The sequence below is a fragment of the Lepidochelys kempii genome, chromosome 1 (genome assembly GCF_965140285.1).
Source record: "Lepidochelys kempii isolate rLepKem1 chromosome 1, rLepKem1.hap1, whole genome shotgun sequence".
NCBI classification, from domain to species: Eukaryota; Metazoa; Chordata; order Testudines; family Cheloniidae; genus Lepidochelys; species Lepidochelys kempii.
In genome coordinates, this window is record NC_136380.1 from 217,319,313 (window position 1) to 217,338,136 (window position 18,824).

General features: G+C 46.7%; 2 protein-coding genes across 5 annotated transcripts in view; one reads left to right on the forward strand and one right to left on the reverse strand.

The window, feature by feature from the left end:
• LOC140898919 (uncharacterized) overlaps positions 1-17,176 on the reverse strand; it is a 77,651-nt gene extending 60,475 nt beyond the window's left edge. For all 3 annotated transcript variants that reach the window (XM_078849023.1, XM_073313516.2, XM_073313507.2), the window contains exon 1: positions 16,753-17,176. The gene's annotated coding sequence lies outside the window, so the exon portion shown is untranslated. The remainder of the gene's footprint in view (positions 1-16,752) is intronic.
• The window catches only part of LOC140898790 (alpha-2-macroglobulin), a 57,985-nt gene continuing 55,790 nt past the window's right edge, over positions 16,630-18,824 (forward strand). For both annotated transcript variants that reach the window (XM_073313187.2, XM_073313198.2), the window contains exon 1: positions 16,630-16,858. In XM_073313187.2, the coding sequence (XP_073169288.1) occupies positions 16,770-16,858 (89 nt within the window). In that variant the 5' untranslated portion in view covers positions 16,630-16,769. The remainder of the gene's footprint in view (positions 16,859-18,824) is intronic.

Genomic DNA, 18,824 nt, shown 5'->3' on the forward strand with positions numbered 1-18,824 from the left:
AAAACAGACATGGGGAAAAGTTCCACTTCTGTTCAGTTAGGGGTAGGGAAGAAATTAATTTTCTTGTTAAAGGGAAGAGGGCCATGAAACTGAATATAGGAGGCCTTCTTCCCACCAACAGTTTTGCTGTAGCAGTCTCAGGGCTGAGATCAGAAAGACAGGACAGCGATCAGCATCAAATGTCTTCCTATTTTAAAGACAATCTACAACTTTTCTCTGTGCAGATTTTCAGGTCCTAGAACAGCAATCTTGTGTCCTGAAACCTCACTTGGCCCAATCAACTGCTCCAAAATTAAATGTGCCCTTTCAGATTCATAGGGCCAAAAGTTGGTGTTGAGCCCCTTCAATCCCCACTGACTTCAACAGAAGAGGAATGAGTCTCCAACTGAGGAGAGGTGGAGAAAGAGACAGGAAATGCCTGTCTTCTTGCAAGACAAGTTTTTCATTTACCTCTCAGCGATTCTTCTCCATCTGCACTGCAGATGCTTTCATCCCTGGACTTAATCTCACTTTGTCTTGGAGTCTTGGCATCACATTTAATCCATCATATTGTATTATGTATGTGGTTGGGAAATTTATTCTGATTTTTGCCATTTTATTAAAATCTTCATATGGTAGATCCAGCAGTTGGACACAGTAGAGACACATGGACTTAGATCCATCCCTGGCATAACACTACAGTTAAAACAAGGATAAACCGGGCTTGAGGTCTACAAACAAGTAGTAATGCACTTTCTTTGTAAAACCACTCACTGTTATGTTAAGTGCAGAGTGTTGACTAGTATTTTTTTTATTTCATGTTTGTTTACGTGTATGTGTGCAAATTAAGATGCTCAGTGGCACGTTCTGCATAAATAATTGTTTGCACACTAGAAGAATGTTAGGTGGGGAATGGGAAGTGAGAGATTGGGGTTCAGTCCCAGATCCAGAAAGAAACTGAAACATGTTTTTGTTTGTTTCACTCAGATTTATATTTGTATAACTTAGAGTATTTTTATTCCTTATTTACTCACAGGCTCTGCAGTTTCTGAGCTGGAGTATCTGAAGGAGCCAGCAAACCTGGTGCAGGGATCAGCCACAGCCTTGTTCTCTGTCATTGGTAAGTTTACTAATTCCCATGCTTAACTTCATAGTGAGACTCTTGTGTCTCAGACACCGACTTCTGAACTCTGAGCTTGGCTCCTTTCCCTTAGAAACTCACTGTCCTTGCTCAACATTGTGTGTAGCAATGGGGACACCTACTCTCCAGTGAGGAGAAATGGATTTTCTGAACCTTATAGTATGTACAGGCCAGGTGCTTTGGTGCACTGACTCCCTGTGTCTCCATCTCCAGACAACATCCTGGGCACAGCCATGCAGTACCTGCAGCAGCTCTTCCAGATGCCCTTCGGCTGCAGGGAGCAGAACATGGTCCTGTTTGCCCCCAACATCTACGTCCTGGACTATCTGAACAAGACAGGGCAGCTGAGCAAGGAGACTAAATCCAAGGCCATCGAATACTTAGCCAGCGGTGAGGGGCATTAGAGGATTCCTCCTTCTAATATGTGACTGGCTTTGCTGAAACAACTTCGCACCTCATAGATGCAATACTGTTGCTCCAGTAACACAGATTTTAGGGCTAGTTACATTTGTGACAGATCTTGGCAATTTTTTTCATCAAATTATAATTCATGAAGAACACTTCCTTCTTCTGTTCCTATATAGCTTTGTCACGTTATCCAAGACCAAATTATCTCTTCACTTGCAGTCCTGCAAGTTGGTTGATTTTCATAGGGTTGCTTTGGTGTAAATGGCAAAAGAATTTAGTCCCCAGTTGTTAGTTTATAAATCCTATGGAAAGCTGTTTGGAGATTGGGGTTTAACTGATGGCAAAAATGGATTTTACCCTTCACCTAACTTTAAAAGCAGGGAATGGTTCAGTCTCCTCCTTGTGCTTTCAGGGTACCAGAAGCAGCTGTCTTACGAACACCCAGATAGATCCTACAGTGTCTTTGGGAGCAGAGATAAGGAAGGAAGGAACACATGGTGAGAGCTGGGAATCTGTGGGGGTGCGGGGTTGAGCATTGTCTACATAGACTCCAATTTCTTATCTGAGCCTGCGTGGAGGGAAAGGGATCTGAGCTGAGCTTTACTGCTCCTGACTCATAGTAGGTGCTCATGTCTCTGTGGTTTCCTTGCAGGCTCTCCGCCTTCGTATATAAATCACTTGCACAAGCCAAATGCTACATCTATATTGTCAACAAGGTCCATTCTCAAATTCTGGTCTGGCTGGCAAGCAAACAGAAGCCAGACTGGTGATTCCAAAATGCTGGGAAACTCTTCAATAACAACTTGAAAGTGATGTGTCTCTGCATATTCAGCCATTGCATATTTAGTGTAACCACTAAAAAATATTGTCCTTACCAAGCATATTTTGATCTACCACTGGGCTTACTGGTGTGTGCAAAATACTCTAGGTTGAGTTCTGCTGTAACACCTGTGTAAATCTGGAGTAACTCCATTGACTTTCATCAGGATTTGGACTACCACATCCAAGAGCAGAATAGGGCAATCAACTACATCTACACAGTCCAGCTAGAAATATTTTATAGCACATATATATGTTGATATCAATGAAAACTGTATCTCTCACCATCTCTCCTGCACTCTGCCCACTAATTCATATCCACCAGGATTTAGTCTAACTTTACAAACCTCTGATAAGTTTTTTAAAATGCCATCATTTTAAAGTCAACCTGCCATGATCAACACACTCAGTCTTCAGATGGACCAGATCTATGAACGCTGTGATTCTGGAGGTAAATTTGCTATTTGCAAATATGGTTGCCATCACAAATTCATGCTGCAAGAACCTTTACCACACTATTATTCTAAGTGGTGCATCCTGGCATCACACTCTTGAGGTTGGGGCAGAGACAATGAAGATGTGGATTTTGAACAAACCTATAGAGTAGGTATCAGTGGTCCACCATCCAGGCATACAATGTGTTAGTGAGATACTGTAAGAGGAAGGGGAGAAGATGGGTCCCTGTTTTCCTCCCCTGGACTGACTAGCTCACTTTGTGTTCTATTCAGGGAGGAGTATATGACGAGTTTTCACTCACAGCCTACATCACCATTGCTTTGCTCAACGCTGAATATCCCGGCTTGGTAAGGATTCCTTCACGGTGGTTATCAGCTGAAAATGTACTTCTGTCAATTTTCCTTGTATTAAAATCACTACAGATTGTCTAGGCACTGGGAGTGATAATTTGTGAGGATGTACAGGAACATGTGTTCATTATCTGCTGGTAATGGAGAGGAGAAGCAACCATCCACTTTAACACATTCTGTTCATATTAGTGGACTATTAACATACAGATCTAAGATAGCATACAACTTATGGTGTACAGCTTGTTTTGTTCTGTTGATGCATGATCACTGTAATTCTAGTATGCATAGGAACTGCACCTCAAATACATCCAGGAAGCTAGCAATGTATTGATCAGTTTGAAATCCTCAGTAACAGCCCATCAACATATAAACAAAGATGGACCTACACCACAAAATTCAGATTTGGATCCAAATCAGGACTGTGCAGATCTAAGATTTGGGTTAAGCCCGTTAGAAAGGTAGTGATCAGTTTCAAAATTCAGATCCAAATATGGGTTCATATTGTCCTCATTCCCCCTTGGAATTGTTCATATTGGAGGTCTGGGTTCCAGCCTATCGCTACACACACTATAATATTCCATGTTGCTGTTTCATGTACTTTTCCTATTTGTATTTGAAGTTCTTTCCTTCACCTGGCCTTTTGTGTTCTGCAGTGAAGTATTTGGACAAAATTCAGACCTGTCAAAATCTTCTCCAGCAAGTCCTTCGGAAGGAGCTTTCAAGTGGACAGCAAGAACCACCTGCTGCTCCTGTCTGATATTCTGGGAAATTACAGCGTGGAAGTGAATGGCCATGGCTGTGTCTACGTGCAGCACAGAGATCCCCAGCCCACTGCCCCTCACTGTGGGGCAGCTCCACCCAGTAATGAACCATTCTTCTTTCTCTTTCCTATTTTTGTGGCTTGTTCATTCTTTCTTTGTGTCCTTTATTCTTTGTTTCATTTCTTTTATTCTCTTGGGTTTGGTTTATTCTTCCACTCTCTCTTTTGTTCCTCCTTTCTCTTTCATTCTTTCATGTATTGTGTTCCAGTGTTTCCTTCACTTTTCTGAGGGAACTTTCCTTCCTGGGATCTTGGGTCCAATTCTGCACCCAGAAGTAGCTGTGTTTCTAATTGAAAACTCTGCCAATTGCACCCTATTGCACTGTCTTTGATTTTTCTCTTTCCCAGGCTGTGAGGTTTCTGAGAGGCATTAAAAATAATGGATTGTGTCTCTGATGCAGATGCAACCCTTACCCTGGAGTCACTGTGTGGTAGTATTTGAGTCACAAGTGAAGCATTTTTGGAGCTGAATTACTGATGTGGAAAATAGAGGATAGAGGCAGATCTGTCGTAAAGGTGTTTCAGAACTGCCACCGCATTAAATGGAGGATGGGAGTGATTGGGGTTTTATTGTCAGGATTATTTTCCCTTTTCTCTAGATAATTCTGAGATACAACATCCTTGTGCCTGAGAAGGCATCTGGGTTCTCTTTCTCTCTCTCTCTCTGTTCAGACAGTGAATGCTTCCTGCACCGCTGATGTGCCAACAAAGTTTGACCTTGTTGTTTCAGCCAGGTAACCTCCCCTCACTGCCCCAGCTCCCTGAATGACAAAAATCAGCTGACTGGAAAAGGGGTGAGGAAGAGGGTTTTAAAACAAGGCTGATTATAAATATTGCAACAAATCCTTGGCATCCAAGTACTTCACCATGGCCCCTGTGATTGTGAGCATAGGACACGGCTTCTCCTACCCCGAAAACCCAGGTCTTAATGAATGGGCCGGAAGGAGATTCTCCACTAGCTGTTAGCAGTATTGGGCCTATGATACACAACTAAGCATTTCTGATTCCATCCAACAATGCCCTGCAGTGCGCATATACACTAGACAGTTGAGTACAGTGTTAGTGCTGTTTTATAATGGGGATGATTCACATTTGCTCCCTGTACCCCTTTAGCCACATGGTGGTTGTTTGGATGCGTATAAACCACAACGTGCAAATAAGCAATGAATCATTTAAATGGCAGTTGCCATCGCAGCAGCCATTGTACGTATGCTAGAGTTCTCTCCAGCCACAGCCCTGTGGTGCCCGAGTCCCCTGAAGCACTCTCTCCTGCTGAGACACCTGTTGCCTGTTCCTGATGCCGGGATCTCTCCCCAAATGCAAGTCCAACAGTTCTGGATCGTGTCCCTGTGACTAGGAATATAAAAAACACTCAGAACATTAGCTCCCCCACCCTGCATGGAACTTATCATGCTTCATTGCAACACCCTTTCTGTCTCTAGGTATTTATAGAGCACCAGCACCACAGAAACTAGATGCTGTATTAATAGATCTCCTCTCCATGTCCTGTCCCTCTCACGCACCTATGCTTCTTGCTGCCCTGTCTGTCTCCTACATGTAATCAGGGCTTGGTCTACACGAGAAAACTAAGTCCGTTTAACTATGTTGCTCAGGAGTATGAAAAATCCGCACCCCTGAGAGGTGTAGTTAAGCTGACCTAAACCCAGGTGTAGATGGCTATCTAGCCTGTTGGGGAAGTGGATTATCGACACCAATGGGAGAACGCCTCCCGTCAGCATAATAGTGTCTACACGGAAGCACTGCAGTGCTGCAGCTGTGCCACTGTAGTGTGTTAAGTGCAGACACACTCTAAGAAGTCAGAATGGAACAGGTAAATCAGAAAGGTCTTGTGCTCTGGAGCAGAACGTATCATTGTGATTCCTCGTCATTCATGGTCCAGACTGATCTTGTCTCTCTCATTGCAGTTATGCCGGGAAGTGCAATGGCTCCAGCATTGTTGATGGCAAGATGCTCTTAGGCTTTCTCCCTGTCGGATTATCCCTGCGGAAGGTAAAGGATGGGAGCGAGGTCAATAAACCACCCCATGGGCAGGGGGGTTACAGGCTGTTATACCCTGGGCTGGATAAAAGGAGAGGACCAGGCCAGCCAACCAGTGTTCTGAGCCATGCGGGCATTCACTGGAGCCCACCCGGCTCAGGACATATTGCCATCCCCTTCATTACATACAACCAGTAACCCACTTAATGAAACAAACATTATACTAAGCTGTGTGTGGATGCCTGACAAATTGCTACTGACTAGCTTAGGCCAAATATATACACACATACACCTAGGGCCAGTTTTTGTGTGTGTGTATGTGTTACAGCACCCCCCGCTTCCCCCACCCGAGGGCAGATTTTTAAAGACATTTAGGTTCCTAGTGGGACATTCAAAAGAACGTAGCTCCCATTAAAATCAGTAGGAATCAGGTACTTAAGCATTTTAGAAAAATTCACTTGGGCACCTGCCCATCTGCATTCTTAGGTGCCTAAATACTTCTGACAATCTGCCATCTAGTGATTATTATGCAGTTTCCACCTTGGCTGTTACACAACACTGGTTCCATGGTAATAGAGCTGCCAATACTTGCACCAATTAAGAATGTGGTAGGTGTTTATTGACATCATGTGGCCATTTCTGCAGGTTCTGGGATGTCTTTTGTGTTAATAAATGGAATCTCTCTCCTTTTCCCTTGTTTCAAGCTTCAGGGTGATCGTATGCTGATACAGGTGGAAACCAAGAACAACCGTGACCTCTTCAACTTGGAGAGTGGAAGTCTGAGTAAGTCTGTAAGTGATAGTTTTTCTTGACTTTTTTGTGTTATATTTTATAAAACTGTTTTCCCCAAGACCAAAAGTCTTAACAAGGCAATTGTAAAGCAACCAAGTCAAGTGAACAGGGACTCTGGGCAGATGGTATCATACAAGGTAAGCAGCCATGTGTTTGGGACTCGCTTTAGGGGTCTTTGGTGGAAAGAAATTGATATTTTAAAAGAAAATAATCTGACAAGCTTGTCTGTCCTTCCATTCCCAGGCCTCACAGAAGAATATCACTTTCTCTTTCGAGCAAGAATTTCCTGTGTTCAACATCAAATCAGCTTCAGTGCTGATCTACGATCACTATGAAATAGGTAGGAGGCCTGGCTGAGATCCTTGTCTATTTCCACTAAGATAGATGGTGTTTGTTTACATGCTACTACTCTTGCCTTAATACATATTGACTGGGGGAGGGCACTCCCAGCTTTTATATTGGATGTTAGCCCCTTGTCCCTCCCAGATGGGACCAGTAGACACCTTGGAACTCGCCAGACACTGCCTGTATATTGTAGCTCAGCCTTGGGAATGGATCAGCCTGAAACGGGGAGATTGCAACAGTGTTTCATCAAATGTTTAGGAACTTTTTGAACATATCAAATGCTGACCATGAGTTTATAGATCAGCCACGAAGACAGGTCATTCTGAAACAAGAGATGCTTCAAGTTCTCAAAGGTGAGCTGAGAAGTTTCTGTAACTGGGGCAGGGGACACTTATTGAGGACATGGAATATTTTGATTGAATGTGTTTGGGTTTCTTCTTTTGTAGATGAGCATGTTCTTGCTGAGTACAGCACAGCCTGTCGTCAGACATCTCACTCTGAAAGCAGCTACAAGTCCGCACCCGATAGAGCGAATTGTGAGTGGTACTCTCCAGAGAGTACAATAAGAATGGGAGAGGACAAGGCTGTGGGGAAAAGTGGACAAGAGACTGGGTCACGTAATCCAAATGAAAGGGAGAGCTGTTCAGAACCTGAGGGCTCTGATGTACTTTGTAAGGAATTTGGAAGTCGTGTAGTGGGATGGATTTCACTGGAAAAATATACAAGATTTTGTAGATGTTGAGCTTGGAAACAGATCCCTTCACCGTGAAAATGAGCCACTTTCTGAGTAGAAAATGGCCCCATCGGGAACAGTGGGGGGGTGTTTCAAAAGCAGCTAAATGACTTAGGAGCGCACATGGTATTGAAAGTTAGTGCTCCTGAGGTGCTTCTGAAAATCCCACCCATCAGCTGAGGTGACTCCGGAATTGGAACTCTTGCATATACAGGATTTGAAACTTCACGTGGTGCTGGTGTTGTAACCAGCCGCTTCAGGGAGTTTTCTGGAAAAGTAAAACTTGTGGGGAGTGAAACTTGGCGAAAATGTCTGTGCTTAATTCTGCAGTTAAACTTTCATCTGTTTCATGCAACTGCAGTGGTTTGTAGAGCAGGAGAAGAAAGGCAGAGGGATTAAGTGTGGTTTTGTCCTCCTGGCACAACCAGAATTGGCACATTGGCTTTAATAGGAGATTCTGATCTCTCTCTCTCTCTCACACACACACACACACATAAATCAAAAGTAAATCCTCTGAAGTCAATAGAGTTACAGCAGCGAAGGAGAGAGGATGGGTAGGGTCCAATGGGTGGGGATGTAGGATTGCTCTGCATGGGGCCAAATAGGCTGATGTTTCATTGGTCCCACAAGGAACTGACAGAAACCCCCTTTCAGGACAGGCCTGTTGTCATTCTGTACAGCTAACCAACATTTTCTGGGGAGAAAAAATTGAGCTATACAAAAAAAATCCCTATTTTCATCATTCTCATTTTTAGTCTATTTTTTTCTTGTTGGGTTTTTTTTTTCCACACAGGACAAACCCAGACTGAGAAAAGAAGCCAGAGCATTTATTTCCCCTCTTTCCTTCTGCAATCCCTCCACTACTACTTGTTGGTAAATGTTACACTTACAGCATGCAGTCACTCAGGTTGTGACTGTGCAGTAGGTAACTTGGCTTGATTTCAGCCCAAGCCCGCATGTTCCTTCATACTCTCCCTCCAGACTTATATAGACAACCCTCTACCCTGCTTCCACACTGACTGAGAACAACAGTTGGAAATATAGCATATAATATTCCCTGTAATAATCAAATTCCATGGGTCTGGGTCCTGATTATCTTGTCTTTGCTCACTGAAGCATGATTATCACTTGTTGACCAAGCAAAGTCGGGCCCTACATTCAACTTGGTGGAGTTGGTTTGTCTATAATGTGATAACTGTCTCACACTTTTGACCGGTGTGAGAAAAATCAGGCCTACAGCATGCCTGCTGCGGTGCTGCAAGCAAAGGAATTTCTCTGGCGCCTCTGCAGCTAGCTACACAAATCATAAGCAATAGTTCAATATACTGCTTTCTCTCATGTTGGTGTACAGCTCAGCCTCAGTAAGCAATGAAGTGTGTAACTAGTTTGAGCTAATGCCAATTTTATAGAGCCAGTGACCCAGCCAGTAACAGAAGGGCAATGGAGTTGTGCAAGGGTCATGGGCTGATAGTCAGGACTACTGTGGACAAGATGAAGTGCAAAAATCTGCTGCATAGTTCTGTAAATGCAAGCTATGTTATTCCAAAGCTGGACTTCCTGTACAGCTCTGGCAAGGCCCCTCAGTCCTGTCCTGCAGCCCCCCCTGCTATTCCAGCCCTGGACATAGGCGGCGAGTTATATGAGCCCATTGTGCCCATGCTCCACCAATATGCAGAAGCATGAGCCCGGCTCCACCAATGTCTGGGCTTCCGCTGCAGGCCCTGCGCCCGGGGTCCCGGCTGCCTCCCGGGGCTCCACTGCTGGCCCTGTGCCCACCCCCAGCTGTGACCCCAGCCTTGGCCCCCTTACCTCTGTCCAGGTCCCCCGTCCTGGAGACATGGCCCTGCTCCGGCCCCAGCCCCGGGTAAGGATATATATTGTCTTACAAGGCAGGTGTGGTGGATAGGATTTGGACCCGTTCTGGGCACCACCAAAAATTATACAAACCTGGTGCCCATGGCCATGGGCTCCTCACACAGCTCTGCCAATGCCCCTCAGTCCTGCTCTGCAGCCCCCCTGCTATTCCAGTCCTGGACTCGTCACACAGCTCGGCCCAAAACTTCTTTAGAAGTACCAAGGATACTGAGATGTGGGTTTGTAGGAGAAAAAGCAGCTGAATTTTTCAGGTTACAGAGAGGCAGGATGAGAACAATAGCACTATATAGACTCCTTCCACAGATTAAACCCTCCAGCTCTTAAGCAAAGTAAGCCATTATGGGATAAGAGGTCCTCTCATGGATCAGTTACTGGTTAAAGGACAGGAAACAAAGGATAGGAATAAATGGTCAGTTTTCAGAATGGAGAATGGTGTCCCCCAGGAATATGTATTGGCAACAGTGCTGTTCAACATACTCATAAATGATTTGGAAATAGGGGCAAACAGTGAGGTGGCAAAATTTGCAGACGATACAAAATTATTCAGGATAGTTAAGTCCAAAGCTGACTGAAAAGATTTACAAAGGGATCTCACAAAACTGGGTGACTGGACAAAAAAATGGCAGATGGAAATTCAATGTTGATAAATGCAAAGTAATGCACATTGGAAGACATAATCCCAACTAACATACAAACTGATGGAGTCTAAATTAGCAGTTTACCACTCAAGAAAAAGATCTTGGAGTCATTGTGGATAGTTTCTGAAAACATCCACTCAGTGTGCACCAGCAGTCAAAAAAGTAACAATGTTAAAACATTAGGAAAGGGATAGATAATAAAACAGCAAATATCATAAAGCCATTCTACTCCTAATCCGTGGTAGTCCTATACCTTAAATACTGCATGCAGTTCTGGTTGCCCCATCTCAAAAAAGATATATTGGAATTGGAAAATGTGCAGAGAAGGGTTAATGGACAGGAAGCTCAGAAGTGATTAAGGGTAAAATGGTAAAAAGGTAAGCCAAAAATGATTAAGGGTATGGAACAGCTTCCGTCTGAGGAGAGATTTAAAAGACTGGCACTGTTCAGATTGGAAAAGAGATGACTAAGGGAGTATCTGATAGAGTCTATAACATCATGACTGGTGGGGAGAAAGTAAATAGGGAAGTGTGATTTACTCTGTCATATCACACAAGAACTAGGGGTCACCCAATGAAATTAATAGGCAGAAGGTTTAAAACAAACAAAAGTACTGTCTCACACAACGGACAGTCAGCCTGTGGAACTCATTGCCAGGGGATGCTGTGAAGGCCAAAAGTATAACTGGGTTAAAAAAAGAATGAGATAAATTGCTGGAGTACAGGTCCATCAATGGCTAACAGCCAAGATGGTCAGGGATGCAACCCCATGCTCTGAGTGTCCCTAGCCTCTGATTGCCAGAAGCTCAGCATGGACTACAGGGGATGAATCACTTGGTAATTGCCCTGTTCTGGTCATTTCCCTCTGAAGCACCTGGCACTGGCCACTAGCAGAAGACAGGACTTCTGAGCTTCCTGTCCATTAACCCTGCTGCCTCACTGAAGTGGACTCTTCTCAGCATTGCAAACCCCCACCAGTGGTCAAAATTCTGGCCCAAATTCTAATAGTCACTATAACTACTTTTATTTATTCATTGGTTCAGGCCATAGGTTTGCACCATGGAGTCCATCCCAGTGTTGTGCAGGATGGAATGTGCTGAGAGCCACATGGTGAGGGACTGGAGTTCTGGGTGGGTGGGTGGACCTCTCTTGCTCTCAATGGGCATCAGAATGAAAGGGCTGCAGAACCCACTGGCATAATGTCTGGCCCCAGCAGGGGTGCTGTAACAATTTGTATAGCGGGGGTGCTGAGAACCACTGAGCCAAACTGTAAACCCTGGATATAATGGAAACCACTTCAAGCCAGGGGATGCAGCAGAACCCCCAGCACCCACAGTTCCAGCACCTATGGGCCCCAGGTGCAAAGGCAACCTATATGTCCTTGCTGGGTCTCCTGGTTGTTTACTCCATGTCCCTCCTGTTAGAACAAAGGTGACATGGGCCAGGACCCTGCAGTAAGTCAGTGCCTCAGTTGTAAATATGCAGCTGGTTGCTCAGATCCACTGTGCTCCGCGTGGCCCTTGTTGTAAGGAAGCCAAGTCATTAAGTGATGAACCAGCAAATTCTGTTCTGTCCCACTTTCCAAATCCTCTGTTATTTGCTCACTGCTTTCCTGTCTTCTCCTAAACTCCCACTCTGTCAACGTGCTCAGCAAATAGAGGGTGTTGGAAATCGCCAGGGGAAAGTTCTTCCAGGGGAAAATGATGATTAATCAAAACCAAAATGTTCCCTAGTACTGAGTAGATCTAGATGAAACATTCAACAGAAACCTGCCTGCTTTTTCAGCTAGCTCATCACCAGTCTCCTGTGGCTCCTCACCTGGGGAGCTGGCAGGAGCCTCTGCTTCCAGGGCTCCTCAGACAGCTCTGAGGGCATCCCTTGGCCCAGAGTCAGCCAGGCCAGGAAGCCAAATGAATAGGGAGTCAGGCAGCCCCTGGAGCAAGTAGTTAAATTCTGGCTTGGTTCTCCCCAAAGGGAATGTTTCCTCCTTGAGAAAAATTTCAAATTTTTCACCTTCTGTCTTTGCTCAGGACAAAAGAGTTTTGTTTTGTTCTGTTCAAAACAATTTCAAATTTTTCCAAGAAAGGGAGACTGTTTTTCAGCCACTTCCACAAATAGTCTATGCTTAATGCCAGCCAGGACACAGCTTCTTTCCCCCACACATGAAAGTTCAGGCTTGTCAATGAGACCCTAAAAGCCCCACCATGGTGTGGAAAAGGGGTCCCACAAGCTTTATCCAGAGACATACCTCAATCCTGCCCTGCAGTCCCCCTTCTAGTCCAGCCCTGGGCTTCCCACATAGCTCAGATGATGCCCCTCAGTCCTGCCCGGCAGCCCGCTGTTCATACATTCTAAGGCCAGAAGGGACAATTGTGATCACCTGCTCTGACTTCATGTCTAACACAGGTTGTAGATGATTTTTTTGAACTAGTGCATGTCTTTTAAAAAATCCAATCTTGATTTAAAAATTGCTCCTGATGGAGAATCCACTGTGACCCTGGGAAAATTGTTTTGGTCATTAATTACCCTCACTGTTAAAAATGTAGACCTTATTTCCAGTCTAAATTTGTCTAGCTCAGTGCTTCTCAAATTGTGGGTAGGGACACCAAAGTGGGTCGTGACACTGTTTTAATGGGGTCACCAGGGCTGGCGTTAGGCTTGCTGGGGCCTGGGGCTGAAGCCTTAGCTCCACAGCCTGGGGCTGAAGCTGAATGCCAAGCCCCACTACCTGGGCCAAAGCCCAAGGGCTTCAGCCCTTGGCAGCGGGTCTTGGGCTTCAGCTTCAGCCCAGGGTAGGGTTGGCAACTTTCTACTTCACACAAAACTGAACACCCTTGCCCTGCCCCATCCCTCCTCTGAGGCCCCACCTCTGAAGTGCCTCTTCTCTGAGGCTCCAGGCTGGGATAGAGCCGAGGGGTTTGAACTATTGGAGGTGGCTCTGGGCTGGGGCAGGGGGGTTGGGTGTGGGGGTTCGGGCTCTGGTTGGAGGTGCTGGCTCTATTGTGGGGCCAAGGATGAGAGATTTGGGGTGCAGGAGGGGCCTGGGGCAGGGGGTTGGGGTGCGGGAAGGGTGAGGGCTCCAGCAGGGGATGCGGGCTTCAGTGTAAGGCCATGGATGAGGGGTTTGGGGTGCAGGAGGGGGCTCAGGGCTGGGGCTGAGAGGTTGCAGGGTGGGGGGTAAGGGCTCCATCTGGGGGTGTGGGCTGTGGGGTGGACCTGGGGATGAGGGGTTTGGGGTGCAGGAAGGGGCTCAGGGCTGGGGCTGAGAGGTTGAGGGGGGATGAGGGCTCCGTCTCGGGGTGTGGGCTCGGGTGGGCCTGGGGATGAGGGGTTTGGGGTGCAGGAGGGGACCCCAGGCTGGGATCGAGGGGTTCGGAGGGGGATCAGGGCTTGGGCAGGGGGTTGGGGCACAGAAGGGGGCCAGAGATACAAGTTCCGGTGGCGCTTACCTCAGGCAGCTCCCGGAAGTAGCATCATGTCCCTTCTCCGGCTCCTACGCGGAGGCGCAGCCAGGTGGCTCTGCACGCTTCCCAGTCCAGAGGCACCACTCCTGCAGCTCCCATTAGTCATGGTTCATGGCCAATGGGAGCTGCGGAACCGGTGCTTGGGGCAGGAGCAGTGTGTAGAGCCCCCTGGCTGCCCCTATGTGTAGGAACTGGAGAGGGGGCGTGCCGCTGCTTCCGGGAGCCGCGCAGAGCCATGGCAGGCAGGGAGCCTGCCTTAGCCCGGCTGCACCACCAACCAGACTTTTAATGGCCTGGTTAGCAATGCTGACCGGAGCTGCTAGGGTCCCTTTTCGACTGGGCGTTCCAGTCAAAAACCAGACACCTGGCAACCCTAGCCCTGGGCACCGAGGCTCAGGGTACAGGCCCTCCACATGGGTCTGAAGCCTGCGGCTGAAGCCCTTGGGCTTCGACTTTGGCCTTCCTGCCCAGAGGCAGGGCTCGGGTGGGCTCAGGCTTCGGTCCCCCCTGCTGGGGTCATGTAGTAATTTTGTTGTCAGCAGTGGGTTGTGGTACAATGAATTTTGAGAACCCCGGTTTAGCTTCAACTTCTAGCCATTAGATCTTGTTAAGAGCCCATTATCAAATATTTGTTTCCCATGTACAAACTTATATTGGGTTCAAGTCACCCCTTAACCTTCTCTTTGTTAGACTCAAGGAGTTCAATCTATTTATCTTATCACTAAGTCATGTTTTCTAATCCTTTAATCATTCTCAAGGCTCTTCCCTGAACCCTCTCCAGTTTATCAGTACCCTGCTTGCATTGTAGACACCAGAACAGGACACAGTATTCCAGCAGTGGTTGCACCAGTGCCAGATGCATTCCTGGACTCCCCCCACAGCTCTGCCAATACCTTTCATCCTTCCCTGCTGTGCCCCCCTCCACTCCAGATCTCTCTTAAGACCGTTATTTCCCAGAGCCTTCTTGATCCCCGAATTCTCAGACATTATGAACTGACAGCTGGGGCATTAAAAATTTCCTTTGAGCATAAAGGGAGGGACAGTATGAAGGGGACTGTGCAGGGGATATTAACTCACTGTCCTGTTCATTGACAGGACCCTCTGAATCCGTGGTCCAAGGAGTTTTAAAGTACTAACTCTTCACATGTTTTCACTTCCCACTCCTGGACCCACAGAGAGGTGAAGGCTGGGTTATCACCCACAGCCAATTGCATAACTTTTCCAACTGTTTGTACTGGAAGTGACGAGAGCTGGGCCCATGTGGATCTGGGATTACAGCTGAGTGGCATTTTTTTACAAAAGTCTCTTTTTTTGGCAGCAAAAATGCAGCTTGGGCAACAGCAAAACATTTTGCAAATTAGTTTGGATTTTTTTGGGGGGAAAACCTTAAACCAAATGACAAAAAAAAGAAAATGTTTTGTTTTGAAATTTTCCACTAACGTGTTATTGGATTTTTTGGATTTGTTTTGGTTGGTGCGGGGGGAGGGTTAGGGCTTTTCAAAATTTCCTTTAATTTATTTTTAAAATACTTAAAAACATTTAAAAAGACTCAACATAAAAATGAAATGTTTTCTTTCAGGGTGAATGAAATGTTTCATTTGAGCCAAAACAATTTTTTTCAACCTTTCACTTCAGTAAATGTTTAGAAAACTTTTGGTTGTCAGGAACTGAAAAATTACTCATTCTCCCAGGTCTGCTGGGGATCTCAATAGGATCCATCCTTCCCTGACTAAGGCTTCCCCAGTATTTCAAATCTCCGTTTTGTGGAAGTAGGGCAGGGGCTGCCCACACTCCCTGAATGATCTTAATTCCCTAATGGGGTAAGGGATTAATCTTCAGAATGTCTGACTTCTATTTTCCCATATGCCCCCCAAAGGGCTTCTTCCTTTGCCTTTCTATAGCACTTCCCATCAGAAGATCCTAAACCACTTGACAACCATTAGTCAGTTGAGCCCAACACACCCCTGCAAGGTGGGTCAGGATCATTACCTCCATTTTATTGATGGGTAAACTGAGGCACAGAGAGGGGTGTGGACGTGCCCAAAGTCACACAGTGAATCGGTGGCAGGGCTGAGAAATGAACCCACTTCTCTCAACTTTCTCTCACAAGACTTTTCTTCCTCTGTTTAGCGCCCCAGTGTGCCAATCTTACTGTGCTGCAAAGAGACCATTCACAACTAGCACCAGCTTCCTGGGGAGCTAAGGAAGCAGTCCCGCTCCCTCGAACAACTGAGGGCGCTGATATGCCTAGAGCTAGTGCTGTGGACACGAGCAAGTGTGCTCTATGCACTCCTAACAAGGGCAGTGGCACAAACACACCCCTACAGGGGCAGCTCCACTCATTCAGCCAGCAAAGGGCACTTTTATCCCCATGGCCAGCTCTGACACATGCCATGGTACACAAAATGGTCTCTCACTAGCATCCCCTGTGATGTGTACCAAATATTACTGGAAGTAGCTGGCTATCATACCAGTGGAATACAGCATACGAACAGGAAAGGTTTCTCTGGGAACACTGGGCAGGATTTGGGGAGTTTGTTCCAGTCCCCACAGAATGCTGGACTGGCCCAGTAATGAGCTAAAGGGCTTCTCCAACCACCGCAGAGTGCTGCTGGAGTGATACAAAGAGGGGATGGGGGTGAATGGTTCAGACACAGGACAGTGTCTCACATGAACACCTCCAATAAATACCCTTCCCCCCCCACCCAGTTTGTCAGGGTCTGGCCAGGGACAGTCTCTGTGCCATGAGTCAGAGCTGTTGGCTCTGGCTCCTCCTCACATACCTCTCTCCATTTCCCAGATGGTCCTGGCCCCCTGCCCTTATCTTGCCCCTCCCGGGGGGGCTGTTTGCAGAGAGAGGTATAAAGGGGCGGACCCAGCGGACAGCCCGGGTGCAGGGAGCCAGCGGACAAGGCTGTGTGTCTGCCTCACTCACCATCCTCGCTCTGCACCATGGGCAAGGACAGGCTGCCCGGAGGCCCGAACATCTTCCTGCTGCTCCTCTTCCTCCTCCCTGGAGACACGTCACCCACCACCGAACCGTAAGCTGCACACGCAGAGGGGGCTCGTGCTGTCTTCTCTTTTCTTTCCTTCATCCCCCTCACAGTGCTGCCAATGCCACTCAGACCTGCCCTGCAGCCCCACTCGCTATTCCACTCCAGGGCTCCCCACACAGCTCTCTCTACCTGTATCCCTACCTAGACATCTTCAGGAGTTTGTCTCTCCCTGCGGCTGCATGGGCAATATGTCCTCTGCCTTGTGGTACCTTTTGTGGATGGGCCCCAGTTTCCTTGCCTGTGAGGGAGAGCTCAGAAAAGTGTTTCTCTTTTCTCTTCTTCTTTAAAGCCAGTTTGCTTCCCTTGGCAGCCACAGACTGTGCTTGTTCCCAAAGAGAGTCAGTGACCTAGATTCCTGTCTGTCAGCACAGACCCTGGCTGTGGCACATTCTGCCGGAATATCCACCTGGGGCACTGCAAACTAGCAACTTGGCTGCAACCTCGCCTCCATTGAGGGGCCTGAAGAGGGGGTATAGCCAGTATAGCCAGCTGGGAGGACTCAGGGTATCCCTTTGGCAGTGTCGACTAGCAGAGACTTCCCCTGGAGCCCAGCATAGATTAGAGCGTTTACCCTCCAGTGCTCAATCCCTTCTCCTGATGTAGCATCCCTCCGCACTAGTGTACATCAGCAGGTGCAATTTATGCTGCCTTGATGCAGCGGGGATGGATCTAGTCCCAAAACTCCGATGTCAGATCTCTTAACCCAAGGAATGCCATTTTAGAATTGTTTGTTTGTGTCGCAGCAGTGCCTATGCACCCCAGTTATGGATCAGGGCCCCCACTGTGCTAGGCTTTATACAAATACAGAACAGGGAGACAATTTACAGCTCGCTGGAAGCTGGAATTGCCATGCCACTGGAAAGCCTGACATTTTAAAGTTTGTTTTCATTCCAAATCGGAACGTGCAGTTTAAATTTTGAGAGAAAGGAAATTCCAGAAAATTTTGATTCAGAAACATAGAAATGTTTCATTTTGATAATGTCACAACATTTTGTTATGATAATATTGAATAATTATAATGTATATAAATATTATACTACAGCAGAATATTAAAGGAAAAATTAAACATTTTGATGTTATTGAAATGAGAGAGTCAAAACAATTTGTTTTATCATTTTTCTGTCAGGCCCTTGGGCAAACTTGACATGTTCCCACAAACTGGTTCCATTTTGACTAAACTACACTTTCTGACAGAAAACAGTTTCATCAAGACTTTTTACACCCAGCTCTGTTCCATTCTGAGCATGTAGCTTGTGTCTGGTCAGATATGTTGTCTGCGTCCTGCACCTTTAAATGGAGAGAAGACCCCTCTGTGCTGCAGAAGTCGCTGCCATTTTGTGTTTGGTGGCATCCTCCTGCACAGGAGGGGCCCCGCTCTTCTCTCTCCATCTGTCTTACCGAGACCTGCCTTGCGTCAAGTCTCATTCTGTCAGTCTAGACTGAAGTCCGTGCAGGCTGAGAGGGCAAGGGAAGAACAGAATGTGAGGCACAGTCACAAGTTTGATTCTGCTTCATGAGGCATTTCATGCTAACTGTTTAATGAAGTAATCGGCATATTAGTGAGTATTTTGCATACATGCTTAGTTTACAGTTGGCATACTCTGCCCCAAGCTGGTGGGGAGGTGGGGTGACCAGACAGCAAGTGTGAAAAATTGGGACAGGGGGTGGAGGGTAATAGGAGCCCATATAAGAAAAATACCCAACAATCAAGACTGTCCCTATAAAATCGGGACATCTGGTCACCCTATGGGGAGGAGAGGAGGAGGAAAAGGGTAGTGTTCACCAGGAAGCTCAACAAAACCTGGCAGCTTTGGCTAGGGTAGCAGGTGCCCAAGGGTGTCAGATGCGGAGCTGCTGGGGTTATTGTTACTGAGCGGCAGGGCTGCTGGAGCTGGAACTCCTGGGATGCTTTGGGCTGTTCAGGTCACAGTGTCTGGGGAATTGTCCTGGG